At 54.7% G+C, this 18,210-nt stretch overlaps 1 protein-coding gene and 1 long non-coding RNA gene across 3 annotated transcripts; one reads left to right on the top strand and one right to left on the bottom strand.

The window, feature by feature from the left end:
- The first annotated feature begins 9,102 nt into the window (after window positions 1-9,102).
- On the top strand, window positions 9,103-16,208 carry CKM (creatine kinase, M-type). 2 transcript variants are annotated; one of them, XM_087421556.1, is made up of 7 exons: window positions 9,103-9,295; window positions 10,175-10,333; window positions 10,810-11,028; window positions 13,369-13,540; window positions 14,561-14,684; window positions 15,244-15,433; window positions 15,917-16,208. In XM_087421556.1, exons 1-7 carry the CDS (start codon window positions 9,103-9,105, stop codon window positions 16,093-16,095), a joined length of 1,236 nt encoding a protein of 411 aa, XP_087277682.1. In that variant the 3' UTR covers window positions 16,096-16,208. The 2 variants fall into 2 exon arrangements, with proteins under 2 accessions (XP_087277682.1, XP_087277683.1); XM_087421557.1 differs by having other exon boundaries at window positions 10,175-10,329; window positions 10,896-11,028.
- On the bottom strand, window positions 12,965-17,813 carry LOC147912858 (uncharacterized). Its single transcript, XR_015549484.1, has 3 exons — window positions 17,088-17,813; window positions 15,312-16,047; window positions 12,965-13,194 (listed from the first exon to the last, which is right to left on the bottom strand). It is a non-coding gene; the product is annotated as an uncharacterized LOC147912858 (long non-coding RNA).
- Between the last annotated feature and the right edge of the window lie 397 nt (window positions 17,814-18,210).

An 18,210-nucleotide genomic window follows, 5' to 3' on the forward strand; every position in this document is an offset into this window, starting at 1 on the left:
GACCTGAGTTCAAATCCTGGTCTCGCCGTTTCCTTTCCTCGTGACCTGGGGCAGGCAATGATTTTCTGAGCACCTGTTTCCTCGTCTGTTAAACCAGGATTGTCACGCTCGTCACAGCACAGTGGCGAGGATTAAATGAGATAAAGGCTGAAACGAGAAAGTGTTGACGAGGGTGACCATTTCTTTAGGCCGGCCCTATGCCAAGCACTTTCACACAGCGCCAACGAGGGCTGGATTTTCTGAGTTCTTAGCCAGAACTGGCCCTATGTTAAGTCTTGTAAATTAACGCTGTTAATCCTTACACCGACCTGATGAGATAGGTGCTATGATTATCCCCATTCCACAGGTAAAGAAGATGAGGCACAGAGAGGTCAAGTGACTTATCCAAGGTCACACAGCTGAGGCGTAGCAGAGCCCTTGCATCCATACAGCACCCCCTGTGGTAGGCACTATAACTAGCCCCATCTAAAGATGAGGGAACTGAGGCCCAGAGAGGAGGAATCCCTTGCCCCAGAACACAGCCCAGAAGGCACTCAACCAAACTCCCATCCTGTCATTGAAGGCCTCAGTTTGCCATGTCAGGAAAATGGGTGGATGGATGGGGAGCTTTTCGATTGTTACCTCTTGGCCAGTTTTTAGAAAGCTGCCCCCCCCTTTTTAATTTACAAAGTAATGCACTGTCAGAAAAAATGTCACAGAGAACAAAGACTAGTCTCTCCTTGGTCCCCACACATCATTCCCAGAAGCAAACGTGGTTACCAGTTTCTGACATCCTTCCAGAGGTATCCCATGGACACGAATGACGGCCTTGACTTGGGTGTGGTCCTGTGAGTTGCTCTGACCAATGGCAGAGGGACACAAGGGATGGCCGGGCCGGTTCTGAGCTTAGACCTTCAGAGGTTCAAGAAAGACCTTCAAGACATTGACTGTCTCCTTTTGTGTCCCGGCCTCAGCATGAGAAAGGCCCCCGCTGCGTGGCTGCTCCCCCTCTGGCCCACACCCCACAATGTCCACATACTGTCAAAAGATAAACTGAGGCAAAGTAAACATTTTAAGAGTTTATTTGAGCAAAGATTGATGGGAATCGGGCAGCTTCTGATCTAGCAGATGGAAAGGTGCTCCGAGGAGCAGGACAAAATGAACGACTTATAGGCAGAAGGGAGCAGGAATGAGGAGGTTGTATTGGGCAAAAAGGCAGCTTGGTGACTACAAGGTCACTTTCCCTGATAGGGGACAGCAGGGGCTTATCAAGCAGATACCGATCTAGAGCTGACCCGGCGATTCCTGATTGACGAGTTAAGATTCCACTTCTGGGGCCGGCCGGGTGGTGTAGCGGTTAAGTGCGCGTGCTCTGCTGCTGGCGGCCCAGGTTTGGATCCCGGGTGTGCACCGACGCACCGCTTGTCAGGCCATGCTGTGGCGGCGTCCCACATAAAGTGGAGGAAGATGGGCACAGATGTTAGCCCAGGGCCAGTCTTCCTCAGCAAAAAGAGGAGGATTGGCATGGATGTTAGCTCAGGGCTGATCTTCCTCACACACACACACACACACACACACACAAACACACACACGCGCGCGCGCACACACACACACACACAAAAGATTCCATTTCTGGGAGAGCGGAAACCGTCATTCAGTTCTGTCTCGGTTTGGTGATTGGTGACGTGGGGCTTAGCGTAGGTGACTCCATTTTGAGCCTGCTGAATTGTTTTTAACAGTATGGAGCCGAGCTTCCCAGCTGAGCCCGGCCCAGATCAGCCAACTCTCAGCCGACCCCACGCCCATTTTTAAGCTACTGCATTTTGGGGTGGTATGTTTCACAGCCTTCTTGTGGCAATAGGTCTATAGTTATTTTTTCCCACTTAGCAATATATCTTTGTGCTATGGTCTGAATGTTTGTGTCTCTCTCAGATTCATATGTTGAAATCCTAACCCCCAAAGGTGATGATAAGTATAAGTACATGGGGCCTCTGGGAGGTGATTAGGTCGTGAAGTTGGAGCCCTCATGAATGGGATTGGTGCTCTTATAAAAGAGACCCCACAGAGCTCCCTTGTCCCTTCTGCCATGTGAGGATACGAGAGGTCTGTGATCTGGAAGAGGGCCCTCACCCGACCACGCTGGCACCTTGATCTTGGGCTTCCAGCCTCCAGAACTGTGAGTAATACATTTCTGTTGTTCGTAAGCAACCCCGTCTTTGTTACAGCAGCCCGAATGGACTCAGGCTCTTGGCAGTTTTTCCAGAGCGTTACATATAGATTAGCTTTACTCTTTTTCACAGCTGCATATTATTCCAGTAGGAGATGTCTCATCTTTTATCCATTCATAAAAAGACTTTTTAAAGCCATTCATAAGACAAACAAGAAGTTAGAACAGAAATTAGGAAATATTTAGAAGTGACCAATAGTCAGACTGCTCTATAACAAAACCTGCTAAAGAACACTCTATTGCTGCCTGTGACAATATGAATGAATCTTAACAGCTAGAATGTTGAGCAAAAGAAATCAGACAAAAGAGAGGACAGCCTGTGAGTCTATTTACATGAAGTTCAATCACAGGCAAAGCTAATCTGTGGTGTTAAAAACTAGGACAGTGGTTCCTTTGGAGAAGAGAGGGGGCATTGACTGGGTGGGGGCATGGGAGGGCTTTTCAGGGTGCTTGACCTCGATGGAGGTTACTCAGATGTACATATATATAAACGTTCATTGACCTTAAGATCGGGCGCTTCACTGAATATACACGTTATACTGTAATAAAAAAGTAAATTTAAGAAACTAAAACATGAATAAATGTGACCATCCAAACACTCCAAATATAACATTTTCAATGTAAAGAATAAATTTGAAATTATAACCAAATGTAAAAACAGACACAGCAAACAAAAAAATCTGAGATGCAGCTAAAGCAGCACCCAGAGGAAAATGTATAGCTCAACTGATAAAGATGGATTTGCAGGGACTGGGCAGGGCAGGTGGGGAGTCATGAAAGACTATCTCATTTGCCTGTCTTTCCCCAACCCACCACCACGTGGGCCTGGTGTCTGGTTGATTACAGGGCTGCAGCAGGCCTGGCCTTGCTCCTGGGGAACAAGACAGAGTGGGCAGTTCCTTAGCTCTCTGGTTCTGGGGCTGGCTTTGATTTACAGTCTGTCTTCCCTGAGTCACTTGGCATCGCAGACTACCAGGACTGGGAGAGGAATTCTGGGGATGGATGAGGAGAACGTTCCGGGGTGGTGGGCCATGGGGGTGGGCTGCTGGCTCCCAGAGTCTCTCCTGGCGGTGGCAGCCCCATCCCCAGAGCAGGGACAGGGACGGGGGGGGTGGTAGGAAAAAGGGAAATTTTGGGAGCAGGGTTGCTCTGCAATGTCAGGGCCTTGGGAGTAAAGGGAAAAGAGTGTAGGCTCTGGAATTCCAGAATACTGGCTGTGACCTTGGGCCACTCCCTTGCCCTTTTGCAGCCTCAGTGTCCACCTTCTGTAAAACGGGGCTTCAGCATGAAGAGGTGCGTTCAGGAAGGGGTTATAAATACAAGCTCTGGGAAAGACTACCTGGTTCGGTCTGGTTCTGCTACTTCCCAGCTGTGTGACTTTGGGTAAGTGACTTGACCTCTCTGGGCTTCACTTTCCTGATTTGTAAAATTTGCAGTACTCACCTCCTAGGACTGTTGGGGAATGAAATTGGTTAGTACACATAAAGTGCTTGGACCTTTAAACCAGACTGCTGGATTGACAGAGAGGGAATGGGGAAGTGGGTACAAATTATCAGAACCTGAAGATGTGGAGAGGAACTCTGGGCTAACAGCATAGATCGAGCTTGCTGAGAGGCTTGGAAATTATTTCCACCAAAGCTTGAACCCACTCTTGGCAGCCCTGTGCCAATTTGATTCCCAGCTCTGCCCCTTCCCAGCTGTGTGACCTTGCGCAAGTCACTTAACGTCTCTGAGCCTTATTGTTGGGAGTGTTAAATGAGCTAATATATGTTAAAGCACTTAGACAGATAGGAGTCCTCCATAAGAGTCAACTGTTAGGGTGGGGACTGTGGAGTGGCCACTCAACATCCATGCTTGCCTCCTTCTAGCACGTCCAATTTTCCAGAAGGAACACGGTTCTGGGGGTGAGAGGTGTTCCCGGAGGCCCAGCCTAGAACCTGCCCCTTTAGCCCTTCCAACGATTTTGTAAGCACCTAATACCTGGTAGTAAAGCCCTTTCTGCTTAAGCTGTGTGGAGTGGTTTCCAATTAACTAATAAGGCTACCATTATTCATTTAGTCAACAAATACTCATGTATCCTGAGGGCACTGGGGAGCCACAGCAGGTTCTGAGAAGGAGAGGTCAGCAAGTATCGAGTAGATGGGAGGAGGCAAGACCAGGGCAGGAGACCAGGGAGGAGGCCCGGGCAGGAGGGGAAGTGGAGGAGGTGTTGAGCTAGGGTAGGAGGAGGGATGGACAGATTGGAGATTGACGGGCTCTGGGGGGCTAGGTGGTGGAATAAAGATATATAATGGGGTCTTTGTTCTCCCCAAGGCCAACTGTGTCTATGAGATTCAAAGAAGATGAAGTGGGTGGAGCTCATGACACAAGGTCCTGCTGGAGTGTTTGATTGGCTCATCCCAGGTCACATGACTGGACTATTGCTGCAAAGGATGCTGGGAAACCGAGTTTCTGACGTTTTTGGCTTCCTCAAAGGAGGCGGGCATAGGGCGGGCACTCCCGAAACACAGAAAGGGCTTCTGATGCTGCGTGTCCAAAAAGAATGTCAAATGTCCCCACAGCGAGTTATTAGGGGTCCAGGGGTGTGCCACTCACCCTGGTGTGTGATGTGGCTGGATCCTGTGCCTCCACTGCTCACAATCCTCAGGGGTTCCCATCTCACTCACAGCGGGGTGGAAACTCCTCCCACAGCCCCCAGGGCTTACGGGTCTGCTCCTGTCCCCCTCCAACCTCATCTTCTTCCTCCCGCTCTCTCCTCTGCCCCATCTGCTCCAGCCCTCCCGCCTCCTCCCTGTCTCTCAGATATGCCAAGCCACTCCCACCTCAGGGCCTTTGCACCTGCTGTTCCTCTTTCAGATCCCTAGATGGCTGGCTCCCTCCTCTCCCTCAGGTCTCTGCTCAGATGTCACCTCCCCGCAGAGGCCTGACCTGACCTCCCCTGCTGTGCCATCACTCACCTTTCACCCTCTTTCATTTTCCTTCAAAGCCCTTATCGCCCCGACACTACAGCTTATATTTATTCACTCTCCCTAAAATGTCACCTCCATGAGTGCAGGGTCTTGTGCTGATTTCTGTGGTGTCCCCAGTAAGTGCTTTATAAATATTGTTGAAATGATAAATGCATTATGATTCCAGACCTGTTCCTTTGAGTTCTCCCTGCCTCAGTTTCCCTAACCTTGAAGGAGAACTTTGCCCCTCTGACCTTGCTGGGAAGGGACAGGTGGGTGGAGAGCTCAGGGGCTGGGCCCCAAGGAAAAGTTTCCTAAACACCCCCCTCCCCACTAGGAATCTAGGGGGAGGCCGAGAGGGCCCCCCTTCCCTAGGTCAGCCCCCACTTGCCTGGGAAGAAATGGGGGAGACCCGAGAGACGCCAGAAAAGATGGAGACCCGGGGAGGAGGGAGGACCCCCAGAGGATAAAGAATTTTCTGTTCTTGGTTGCAATCCTGGGCGCTCCCTGGACTCGCCTTCTCGCCTGTCCTGAAATCTTGGCGCCTTCCAGGCGGAGAGAGCAGCTTCCTCTATGTCCCCCTTCCGCAGAGTCCCATCCTCAGCCCTTGAGGTCCCCGGTCACACAGTCAAGGTGCCGAGAGCTCCTGCTGCTCCCGGCTCCGTGCGGGTCGGGCGCTCTGACCCCAGTCTCCGCCCAGCCCCCTCGCCCTGCGCGCGGGCGCCTCCGGAGCCGCGGCTGCCCTTGTAAGGAGGCGAGGCCGGGGACACCCGAGACGCCTGGTTATAATTAACCCGGACACGTGGCGACCCCACCCCCGACACCTGCCCCCGCGCCCCCCATCCCCTGGGTCTCGGCCTTCAGCAGAGGAGACAGCGCAGTGCGCGCTCTAAAAATAAACCCCATTCCCGGCAGAGTCTTTCCCTGTCCCCGCCATGGGGGAAATCTCCCCGCGTCACCGGAGGCTGGAGCAGGGCGGGCGACCTTGAGTTCGAATCTCCTCCACTCAGCTGAGCCTCAGTTTCCCCCACGCACCCTCCCAAGGAGGGAAGCGCATCTAAGCACAGGCGTCTGGGGTCAGGCTGCCCTGTGTTCCCGCCTCGGCTTTGGTCATGTGCTCCCTATGGTTGGGTGACAGCGGGCAAGTCACAGCCTCACTGGACCTCTGTTTCCTCCTCTGGGAAATCAGATACCTGGCCCTCCTGGGGCCATCGTGAGTTTTCCCCAGATGCTCCGCTCGGGGCACTCTGCCGTTTTCCAGGGTCAAGGCCACTGGGGCTAAGGAGAGGCCTCTACGTGCCTGGGACGTTTCTTGCCACGGTCCCGTGTCCCTGGCAGGGGGCCAGCTGTCCCCACCAGCCCGACTCAGCACTTGGTCCGGGGAATCAGCTCGGAGGGGGTGGCCAGGGCCCAGCCCCTGGGGCAGCCCATACAAGGCCATGGGGCTGGACGCAAGGCATGCCTGGGTTCAGGGTGGGCACAGTGCCCAGGGAGCCAGGTGGGAGGCTCAGCTGCTCTGGGGGCCCCCTCCCTGGGGGCAGCCCCTCCCAGCCAATAGCACAGCCCGGGGCCCCCCCTATATAAGGCCAGGGCTGCAGGCTTTTCCTTCGGGTCAGTGTCACCTTCCGGGATACAGAGAGCCCCTTTCAGCACAGCCCAGCCAGGTACCGCCTGCGGTGGGACTCAGGGTGGGCTCCAGAGTGGGGGTGCCCAGGGGTGCCAGGGACCGACCTGCCTCTGGAAGGGGCCTCGCGCGGCCACCCCCACCCCGTCCTCCTGCACACAGGTGTGTGGGAAGACTGACCTTGTGTCCGGGGTCCCCTCCACCTGTGAGCCCCGGACCCCTGCCGTGACGTGTGACCTCTTCGGCACAGGGTCCTGGGGAGGGATCCCAGAGACTAAAGGAGACTTGACAGCTGCCAGCTGTCACCCCCTGCAAGGGGCTGCGGGCTGGGCCTTGTTCTTGACGGTTTGTCGCCGGAATTGGGCGCCAGGAGCCGCAGGAGGTGTCTGTGTGTCACTGGTCAGGGGCTGGGAGAGTGCACGCTGTGGGGTCTTTGGGTTTTCGACCCTGTGGGTCCCTGTTGTGTCCCACAGCAGTGCGACCTTGTGCCTGTGTCTTGGGTGCATCCCTGAGCCTGGAGGTGTGTGGGTGTGACTCTGTTTATGGTGTGATCTGAGGGTCCCTGGGGCCCCAGATCACATCTGGGGGTAATGTGAGTGTGTGTGGCTCTGGGGCCATTTCTGCTCGTGTCTCTTGGGCTCAGGGCCCTGCCTGGGGGTGGGGGTGGGGACACCCTCTGAAGGCGGGTTTCTGGGCTGGAAGCCTTTGAGCCCCAAGGCCTGGATGCGTGTCCTCCCGGCCATCCTGGCCCACCTGTCTCCAGCCTGCTGACTTGGTGCAAGCCGAGCCCCTGGAATGTGGGTGGTGGGGTGGGAGGCGGCAGCTGGCGGGGGACGAGTCTGCCAGACTCTAAAAATAAATCCTCAACCCTGGACAGCAGCTCCAGAGGGCTTTCGTGGGGTCCCATCCCCCACGGCCTGATGCCTGAGCCTTCAGCTCACCCTGGTCCCCATCCCCTTCCCACCGTCGTCCTCGCTTCCCATTCCTGGAGCCGGGGGTGGGTATCCCACCCCTACCCCCACTGCTGGAGGGTCCCTCTTCCTTTCTGGGCCCTGTGAATAAAAGTAATAATAACTAGAATAGCAGCCACCCCCTCTAGGTACCAGGCCCCAACTCCACGCCAGGACCTACGCCTGAACTCGAAGAATCCTTCCGGCAACCCCATGGGGAAGGCTCAGTTCACGGCAGACAGAGGCTCAGAGAGGTCGAGCAACTGGATTAGGGTCACACAGCAGGGAAATGGCATAGGTGGGATTTGAACCCAGCTCTGTCGACCCTAGAGGCTGAGCGTCTCTTCTCAACTGAGCCTTGCAGGAGAGTTGTGGGCAAACGGAGGTGGGGGCATATATCCAGCCTTCTCTTCCACCCTGCCCCTCATCCCTTGACTGAGCACCCAAGAACCTTGGTGGAGAGAATGTCCCTTCTCTGCTCACACACTCATTCCCAGCGACACCCTCCACCTTCTCGCCAGCTCCTTACAGAGACCTTTAAAATAACGATAATAATAATTATTATGGTAACGGCTGAGCAAAATAATGCTTATTGTGGGGCTGGCCCGTGGTGTAGCCTGAGGGTTCACAGGTTCGGATCCCGGGCGTGCACTAATGCACCGCTTGTCAAGCCATGCTGTGGCGGCATCCCATATAAAGTAGAGGAAGATGGGCACGGATGTTAGCCCAGGGCCAGTCTTCCTCAGCAAAAAGAGGAGGATTGGCATGGATGTTAGCTCAGGGCTAATCTTCCTCACACAAAAAAAAAGATAATAAAATAATGCTTATTGTGTCCCAGGCACTATTCCAAGTGCTTTACATAATTAACTCATTTAGTCCTCCCAGCTCCTCTGTCAGGGGAGGGTTATCATGATCCCCATTTTACAGATGAGTAATTTGAGGCACAGAGAGGTTAAGCAACTTGCCTAAGGTCACACAGCTTGTTGCACGTGGCACAGCTGGGATTCAAACCCAGGCTGTCTGATTTGAGAACCTGCACTCTTATCCATGCCACGATTACTACTCTGGCCCAAGGGGTTCCCCTCTCCATCTTCCAGCTGGAGAAACTGAGTCTTTATAAGGTAACTAGTCTAAGGTCACCACCGGGATGTGACAGAGCCAAAATCCTAACCCGAGACTCCTGATGCATCCTGTCAAGATGCAAGGGCTCAGAGACGGGATTCCTCTGGCTCCGAGTCACACAGCACAGGAGTCAGGACTGGCGCTCAGGCCGGCCTGACCCCAAGGCCTCGCTCTGTGCCCTTGCTGGTCTGCACTGGGTACAAGTTGACCTTCCCCTCCTCCCCCGCCCGCCAGGCCCCCCACACCGCCGCCATGCCGTTCGGTAACACCCACAACAAGTTCAAGCTGAACTACAAGCCGGAGGAGGAGTACCCGGACCTCAGCAAGCACAACAACCACATGGCTAAGGCGCTGACCTTCGACATCTACAAGAAGCTTCGGGACAAGGAGACGCCATCCGGCTTCACTCTGGACGACGTCATCCAGACAGGTGTGGACAACCCAGGTAAGCATCGCCGGGACTAGGCGGGGGCTCCGGAGGCCGCCTCCGTCCCACCTCCCCGGGCCTCAGTCTCCCCATCTGCAAAATGGGAACCATCCTCTAGGGAATGTGGAGAGAAACAAATGAGTTACTATGTGTGGAGGGCTGGGGGGACGGGGCCTGGCACTGGACGGGGTAACCACTCAATAAATGTGCACAGGTGTAATGGGAGACTTCCCTGAGGAAGTCGTTTCATCTCCCTGGCCTCAGTTTCCCCACCTGAAAAATGGGCACCCGTGTCGTGAAAACATAGCAGTCCGTGCCCGACACAAAGCGAGCACTCGGGATCCCACAGGGGGTGTGGTTGGTGCTGTGCTCTTTCTCCAAGGACACCCCGCCAGGGCGAGTGGAAGTGGTGGGCGGAAGTCATGTTCTAGAATTAGCCTCCAACTCATTGTGTGATCGAGAGGAGAGGCCCTCTCTCTCTCCTGGCTGCTGTTTCCCTATCTGGGAAATAACAGGGTCTTTCAAGTCTCTTATTTGTGGGAGCTGATAGTCTAAGGTTCTGAAAATTTTTAAGCGAAGGTCCCATGATTTTGGGACTCTGAAATGGTAATATTTTTAGTACCTTGTAACTGGCCCCTGGAGACTCTCCTTCCTCCTTCGCCCTGCCCGCCAGCATTCTTCTGTCACCCCAGATGCCACCTTGACCTCTCCCAGCCTTTCCTCCCTGTCCTACCAACCCTCAGCCTTCTCAGTTCTGACTCGGAGATCTTGAATGAACCCCCACTAAGACACACACACAGACACACACACACACACACACAGAGTCTACACTGGACCCAGGGGCCCCGGCCTTCCTTGCTGGGGACGAGCACCTCTGACGTCACCCTGATCCCCCAGGTCACCCCTTCATCATGACCGTGGGCTGTGTGGCCGGTGACGAGGAGTCCTATGTGGTCTTCAAGGATCTCTTCGATCCCATCATCCAGGACCGGCACGGGGGCTACAAGCCCACCGACAAGCACAAGACTGACCTCAACCATGAGAACCTCAAGGTCGGCTGCCCCCAGGGGAGGGGGCATGGGGGACAGAGGGGTGAGGAGGAGAGAGGGAGCAGGATGGAGGTGGGAAGGAGCGCTCAGAGAGACACAGAGATGAACAGAGATGGAGAGAAACACAGAGGGAGATGGGAGCAGAGAGAGGGACAGAGAGACACAGAGACAGACAAGGAGACAGGGACAGAGGGGAAAGAGAGAGAAAAGTAGGGCACAAAACAGACATGTAGAAGAGGGAGAAACAGACGCAGAGAGGACAGAGAGAGTCAGAGGGGGAGGAGAGACAGAGAGAGAGATGAAGAGAAACAGAAATGGGGGGGAGAGGTATAGAGAAAAAAACAGCAACAGATGGGGAGATGGGAGAGAGACAGAGATGGAGAGAGAGAGAGGGGGAGAGAGAGCAGGGGAGGGCCGTGGGGAGAGAGGCCAGTGGGGAAGGAGGAGCCAGAGGAAGCAGCAGAGAGCCAGGGAGAATGGGAGGATCTGGTGGAAGACGGGGGATGGGGCAGCCGGGGCGGCCCACCCAGAAGGGTCTGCTGGGCCTTGACCCCCAACTTGTCCTCCAGGGTGGAGATGACCTGGACCCCCATTACGTGATCAGCAGCCGTGTACGCACCGGCCGCAGCATCAAGGGCTACACGCTGCCCCCACACTGCTCCCGCGGGGAGCGCAGGGCGGTGGAGAAACTCTCTGTGGAAGGTGAGATCCCCTGACCCCGCCTACCGCTGGGGTCACCCAGCTCTGGCTCTGCTCCTCTGTGGGCAGGTCTCTGGCTCCCCTGGGCCCCCATTTTCCAAAACATGTAAGGAGCTTGGTATATTATGCATGCTTGGTGAGTGACAGCTGGCAGCATTATCCCTGGTGGGAGTCTAGAGGGGCTGCCAAGACTTGAGGGGCCTTGAACAGATCCATGCAGACACTCTTCTGCACCAGGGTCCTGACATCCATGCATCCATCCATCCATGCATCCATCCATCCATCCATTCATCCATCCATCCACGCATCCATCCATCCACGCATCCATCCATCCGTCCATCCATCCATCCATGCATCCATCCATCCATCCATCCATCCATCCATCCATCCATCCATCCATCTATGCATCCATCCATGCATCCATGCATCCATCCACCCATGCATCCATGCATGCATGCATCCATCCATCCAGCAAACATTTACGGTTGTTATGGCCCTGTGCGGGGAGCTGGGGCTCCTATGAATAAGATGGACAAGGTCATGGCTCTCACAGAGCTGTCAGCCTGATGGGGAGATGAGAAGAAACACAGAAACCAACCAAAGAACAAGATAATTCCAAAGTGCCATGAAGCCAAGAAACAAGGGGTGTGGCAGAGAATGGCTTGGGGAAGCTAGCTTAGAAAGGAACAGTTGAGACCTGATTGACAAGAAGGAGCCTACCTGGGGAAAAATTCCAGGCAGGTAGAACGGCAAGTGCAAAGGCCCTAAGGTGGGAAGCTGTGTTGGAGGAACAGCAGGGAGATCAGTGTGGCTGAAGCCGAGTGGGCAAGGGGGAGAGGGGAGGAGATGAAGTCAGAGGATTATGGTGGGGCAGGTTGTGCAGAGCCTGTGGGCTGTCGGGGCGGCTTTGCCTTTGACTCTGGGGTCCGTGGAAGCTATGGGAGGGCAGTGAGCAGAGGAGGGACTGGTGCAGACTTCCGTGGATCCCTCTGGCTGCTGAGTGGGGAACAGACCGTGGGAAAAGGTAGGAGCAGAGAGAGACCATGACGGGACAACCACAGTGGTCCAGACGAGGGAGGAGGGATAGCAATGGGATGGAGAGAAAGAGTAGGTATGTTTTGGAGGTAAAACCAGCAGGACTCATGTTGTTCCGGTAAATGTTTAACAACCAGCTCTCAAAAGAAAAAAAAGCCCTAATTTGCAGTGACTGCCAATTTCTATGGTGTGCTTCTCCTACCATAGCCAATGGTAAGCTATCGATGTGACGTCATGCCGAGATGGGAAGAGATGCAAAGAGGTGCATAGTAGCACATCATTATACAGCATTCCCACCTTACAGATACAGTAGATGAAAATAACGTCAAGAATGTAAATAATAGTAAATGTAGTCAAATAAGTAGGAAGTGATAGTTTTTTGTTGTTGTTGTTTTGTTTTTGCGAGGAAGATCGGCCCTGAGCTAACATCCATGCTAATCCTCCTTTTTTTGCTGAGGAAGACCGGCTCTGAGCTAACATCTATTGCCGATCCTCCTCCTTTTTTTTTTGTCCCCAAAGCCCCAGTAGATAGTTGCATGTCATAGCTGCACATCCTTCTAGTTGCTGTATGTGGGACGCGGCCTCAGCATGGCCGGAGAAGCGGTGCGTGGGTGCGCGCCCGGGATCCGAACCCAGGGCCGCCAGTAGCGGAGCGCGCGCACTTAACCGCTAAGCCACGGGGCCGGCCCAGGAAGTGATAGTTTTGAGTTTTTATCACCTTTGTTTTAAATATAATTTACTTAATTATAAGTTTACATAATTTACTTTTAAGAATATAGTATATAGTATATGATATATAACACATTATATAGTATATTATGTAAATAATGATTAAAACGTATATAAATAAATATGCATTATGTAAATATTATACATATATGTAAATATATTTATTATCTACCTAATATATATTTATAATATATCTGAATATATACAAAGACTATATATACTATATTATAAGAATTTTGACCGATGGCTCCCCAAATTCCTGAGGCGTTGACTCTGTCTTGGCAGCCAGGAGGAGCGGGCACCAGCTCGCTGTTGCTTGCAGATGGACTGGATGTGAGGGGCTGTGGTGGGAAGAGGGAATCCACGTTTTCTGGCTTGAGCACATGGTGTGGCTGTTCCCAGGACCTGGGCAGATAGGGGAGGAGCACGTTTTGGGGGGAGGGCACGAATTTGGGTTGAGACAATGTATAGGCACCTTTAGGACCTCCATGGGGCCAAGGTCCAGGCCCGTTGGGGACAGCGGTGCGGGGTCTGACCACCGATGCAGTCGGCTGACCACTCCCCCCTGCGGCTCGCCAGCCCTCAACAGCCTGACGGGCGAGTTCAAGGGGAAGTACTACCCTCTGAAGAGCATGACAGAGCAGGAGCAGCAGCAGCTGATCGACGACCACTTCCTGTTCGACAAGCCCGTGTCCCCGCTGCTGCTGGCCTCAGGCATGGCCCGAGACTGGCCCGATGCCCGCGGCATCTGGTGAGGCCCCGCTGCCCCAGGACCACCCCCTGCAACCCCTTCTAGTCCCCCCATGACCCTCCTCACTCCTCCACCAGAGTCATACAAATATGATGTTTTCCAAGTGCCCCCCAAATGATCTTGCCTCCCCTGCCCACCTTCCCTGGGGTCTGTGTGTCACATTTGGGGAAACCTGGACCCGAGGGGTGGCAGTTAGGAACTCAGACTTGAGCCAGACTCCCCAGGTTCAAATCCCAGGGCTGCCACTTACAAGCTGTGTGACCTTGGGCACATTATTTAATGTTTCTCTGCCCCAGTTTCCTCCTCTATAAAATGGAGATCACGATAATTCATAGCTGAGGATTAAATGAGTTAACTTATGTAATGCATTGGAAACAGTGCCTGGTATCCAGTAAGCGCTCAGTACATCTTGGCTGTTAGGATGATCTTTATCACTAACTGTTGTTGCTCGTTAGGCTTTCCGTGAATCTTAGAATCCCTGATTTGGAGAGTCAGATTTAAAAAGTTTTCCAGAATTTAGGTTTCAAATGATTTGGAGAGTTTGGGTTCTAAGATTTACACATTGGATGATTCTAAGATTTTAAATATTTTTAGGTTCTCAGACTCCACTCATTTCAGATTCTGTGATTCATGGTTTCCAGATCTAAAGTTTTATGATTCTAAGACTCTGTTTCTGAGACGTCACAATGTGATGATAGGATTCTCCGGTCCTGAGACCAGATGTAGGATTTCCAAGATTTATCAATTCTGATTCCAGGCTTCTATTTTTCAAAGATTCTGAGATTCTAAGAATCAAAGACTTAAGACCCTAAAAGCCCTTGATCTCGGGATTCGAGCTTTCACAGACCCCCGGGTCGTTAGTGTGTGCAGGTGTAAGCTTCTGCGGTTTGGAAGAAGCCGATGCCACCCGCTCCTGCCCCGCAGGCCCGCTGCCCCCTAGCGGGGGTATGTGTTTGCGAGAGCGGGGAATGGGGTTCCCGCGGAGCTGATTCCGCGGCCTCTTGCTGCGCCCCACCCTAGGCACAATGACAACAAGAGCTTCCTGGTGTGGGTGAACGAGGAGGACCACCTCCGAGTCATCTCCATGCAGAAAGGGGGCAACATGAAGGAGGTTTTCCGCCGCTTCTGCGTGGGGCTGCAGAAGGTGGGCGCCCGCCCCTCGAGGCTGACTTCTGACTCCACCCTGAGCACCCCACCCGCTTCCCAAAGGCCCCGCCCCTCGGACTCCAGCTCCTCCTTGTGCCCAAGCCCCGCCCCAGCCCCGCCCCACCCGCTGCCCAAGGACCCGCCCCTCGCACACCGGCTCCTCCCTGTTCCCAAGCCCCGCCCCCAGCACTGCCCCACCCTTTCCAAAGGCCCCGCCTCTTGGATCCCAGTTCCTCCTCGTGCCCAAGCCCCGCCCCTCGCACCCGCCCCACCCACTTTCCAAGGCCCCGCCCCCTGGGATCATGGCTCCACCCCTGTGCTCAAGCCCCGCCCCTAAGAACCTGCCTCCAAAGCGGATTCGGAATCTGCCACTGTCCGTGTCCCCGGGCCCCTCCGCTCAGAATCTCATCCCTCCCGGTTTCCAGCCCCGCCCCCTCGGAACCCCGCCGCCACCCACATACATTCTCACGCCCTGTCCCTCCGAACCCCGTCCCAGTTGCGGGCGTGTTTGGGGGTGCCCGCCGGCTCTGACCCCTGGTCCTCTCCCCCTACCTCAGATTGAGGAGATCTTCAAGAAAGCCGGCCACCCCTTCATGTGGAACGAGCACCTGGGCTACGTGCTCACCTGCCCATCCAACCTGGGCACCGGGCTGCGTGGAGGCGTGCACGTGAAGCTGGCGCACCTGAGCAAGCACCCCAAGTTCGAAGAGATCCTCACCCGTCTGCGCCTGCAGAAACGCGGCACAGGTGCGGCCCCGCATCCCCCCTGCGGCGGCGGACGCGAGGGGGGGCATCCCAGAGGGCTCTGGGGGTCGGCGAGGCTGCCCCTCTGTGAGCCTCAGTTTCTTCCTCTGCAAATGGACATCGGCAGGCCTTATCTCATAGGAGTCAATGTAACATCATCATGGTGATATAATATACATTGTGTATGTCTCCCGCCCCCTGGGGGCCTCAGTTTCCCACCTGTAAAGGGGAGGATGGTCCTGGCTCCAGAGCTGCTCTTACCCACCATGTTACATTTTCTTCTCGGATGGTTGAGGGGTGAGGAACCTAAAGCCGGAGATGTGGGCCCACGAATAGACAGACACCCAGGGGGCTTTGAGTGCACACATCCTGTTACACAGTAGGCGCTCAATACATGCGGCTGTCGCGTCGGCACGGGGACCGCGTCCCGGGCCGCGCTCCGGCACCTCTGCGTCCTCCTCACGCCCCTGCCTCCTGTTCCCGCAGGGGGCGTGGACACGGCCGCCGTGGGCTCGGTGTTCGACGTGTCCAACGCCGATCGGCTGGGCTCGTCCGAGGTGGAACAGGTGCAGCTGGTGGTGGACGGCGTGAAGCTCATGGTGGAGATGGAGAAGAAGCTGGAAAAGGGCCAGTCCATCGACGACATGATCCCCGCCCAGAAGTAGGCGCCCAGCCCGCCCGCCGCCCTCTGCTGGAGCCCCAGCCCGAGGGAGGAGCCGGCCCCCCGGAGGCCCGCCCCTTCACCCCTTGCCCCGCCCCTTTCCTCCGGAGGCCCAATCAGGGGTCGGTCCACCGGGGGCTCCATCCACCCTTCTCGGAGTTCCGATTCCAACCACAGTTCCAACCAATGGGCTCCATCCTCTGGGTTCTGGCCAATGAGAACCCTCCCTCGCGCCCTCTCCTTTTCCGGAGCTCCGCCCACCACCTGGAGCTCTGGCTGATGGAGAGGTGCCCAGCACATCTGGGGCTGATGCTTTCTCTCCACTCAAAGCAACAAATAAAAGCAATGGTGGCCTTAGCTTTGTGTGCGATGGTTATTGAGGGACGAGGAGGAGGGACTTTTGCAAGTGGCCGCTGTGTGACTTCGAAGTGGTTTGCCCTCTCTTGGCATGTACTAGGCATGTTTCAGCCCATCTCTAAAATGAGGCAAAGTTAGGGTACAGGGGCTAAAGCAAAAATTATAAGGCTCCATGGGGAATCTGAGACCCAGAGAGGTGTGGCCCAGTGTCACATAGCCAAGCTTGGGCCCTTCCCAACCTGGGCTCCCAATCACTCATGCTCAGATCTCTAACACAGGGATCACGCCAGGGAGAAATGCAGACCAAACAAAATCTCTGAGACTGGAATGTGGCCCGCGGGCCTCCAGTTTGAGACCTCCCATGCATCTCCTCACATATACCTCATTCTGCTTTTCATTAGCCTCCTTCTCTGCCGTCTGACTTCAGCCCTCTATCGCTGCTACCAGTCTTTTCAACTTCCCTAACTTTGCTCAAGAACCTGCCATGGCTCCCCACATCTCCTAGAACGCACCCCTATTATTTGCGATGCTTCAAGGTCAAACTGAAACGCGTACCACTTGCTGAAGACTCATTTTTCCAGTTGTGTCGCCATTATTCCCGTATATGCTCACTCTCTCCTTACCCCCTGCAACTCCCACCTTAATGTCTTTGCCCAAGCTGCTTCCTCCTCCAGACTGGGGCTTGGGGCAGAGCATCCCGGTGAAGTCTTCAGGGGTGGGCCTTTGGAGAGCTTGGTCCCAGGAAGGAGCAGGAAGGGGCCGTGGGGGGAGTGGAAGGAGCAGGTAATAGATGTCAAGAAGAATCTGAACAGGTATTGGGTGTTGGCCACGTCAATCACCGTTATTCCATCCAATAGGCTGAGGCCTCCACGAGCAGGGGCGGAGGGCGGGCCCAAAAAGAGACACAGGTTTCAGAAGGAAATGTGAGGCAGAATAAAGAGGACAGAGCCCTCAGGAAGCTGGAGGAAGCACTTTTTCAAACCTTAAGTCACACAGGTAAAGAGCTCTTAGAGATCAGGAAGTCTACTCTCCGTTGGACAGAGGGGAATCTGAGACCCAGGGATGTCCCCAAGAGCCCCCGGAGAGTTACTCAAACAGGAAGAAGAGACTCCAAAGGCCAAGGCAGGCAGGGCCTGTCAGACGTTGGGATGTCCTTTACAATATTGTCCCCAACTGAAGATGTCATCACTAATCCTAGCTCCACCCCCAGCCCACACAGACCACGAACACTCCAGCGGGACGGTCTGAGCCAGCCACAGCCGCAGTCCAGGCACCTGTCAGCTACCACACTTGTCCTGCCCATTTTGCCCCATAAGCCTGAAATACCCCTTCCCTCCTCACCTTCTGTCCTGCCCCGACCTCCTCCCTGCTCTTCTGACCTCTTTCCCTCCCTTTCCAGCACAAACCTGCCCCCGCCTCTCTCTTGCTCACAACCTCACCATGGCTCCCCAGTGCCCTTGGAAGAAAGCCTAGGCCCCTCTCCCCAACCTTCAAGGCTCTGCCAGCATCTCTAGCCTCACCTCTCAGTGACTCTATACTCACCCTAAATCATATACCATTTGCTAAAGGACCTGCACTCTCTCTTGCTTTCCAGCCATTGTCCATGCTGTTCCCTCCACCTAGAACGCACACCCCTCCATCCTGCCATGTTTAGCTAGCTGCTCATCACTCGCCCAGTCACAGCTGAGCTGCTCCTCCTCCAGGAAGCCCTCCTTGGCTGGGCAGGTGCCCCCTCTGGACTTCCCCAGCCTCTGGGCTCCCC

Source organism: Ceratotherium simum, chromosome 33 (assembly GCF_057802395.1).
Source record: "Ceratotherium simum simum isolate JZ-2026a chromosome 33, ASM5780239v1, whole genome shotgun sequence".
Classification (NCBI taxonomy): domain Eukaryota; kingdom Metazoa; phylum Chordata; class Mammalia; order Perissodactyla; family Rhinocerotidae; genus Ceratotherium; species Ceratotherium simum.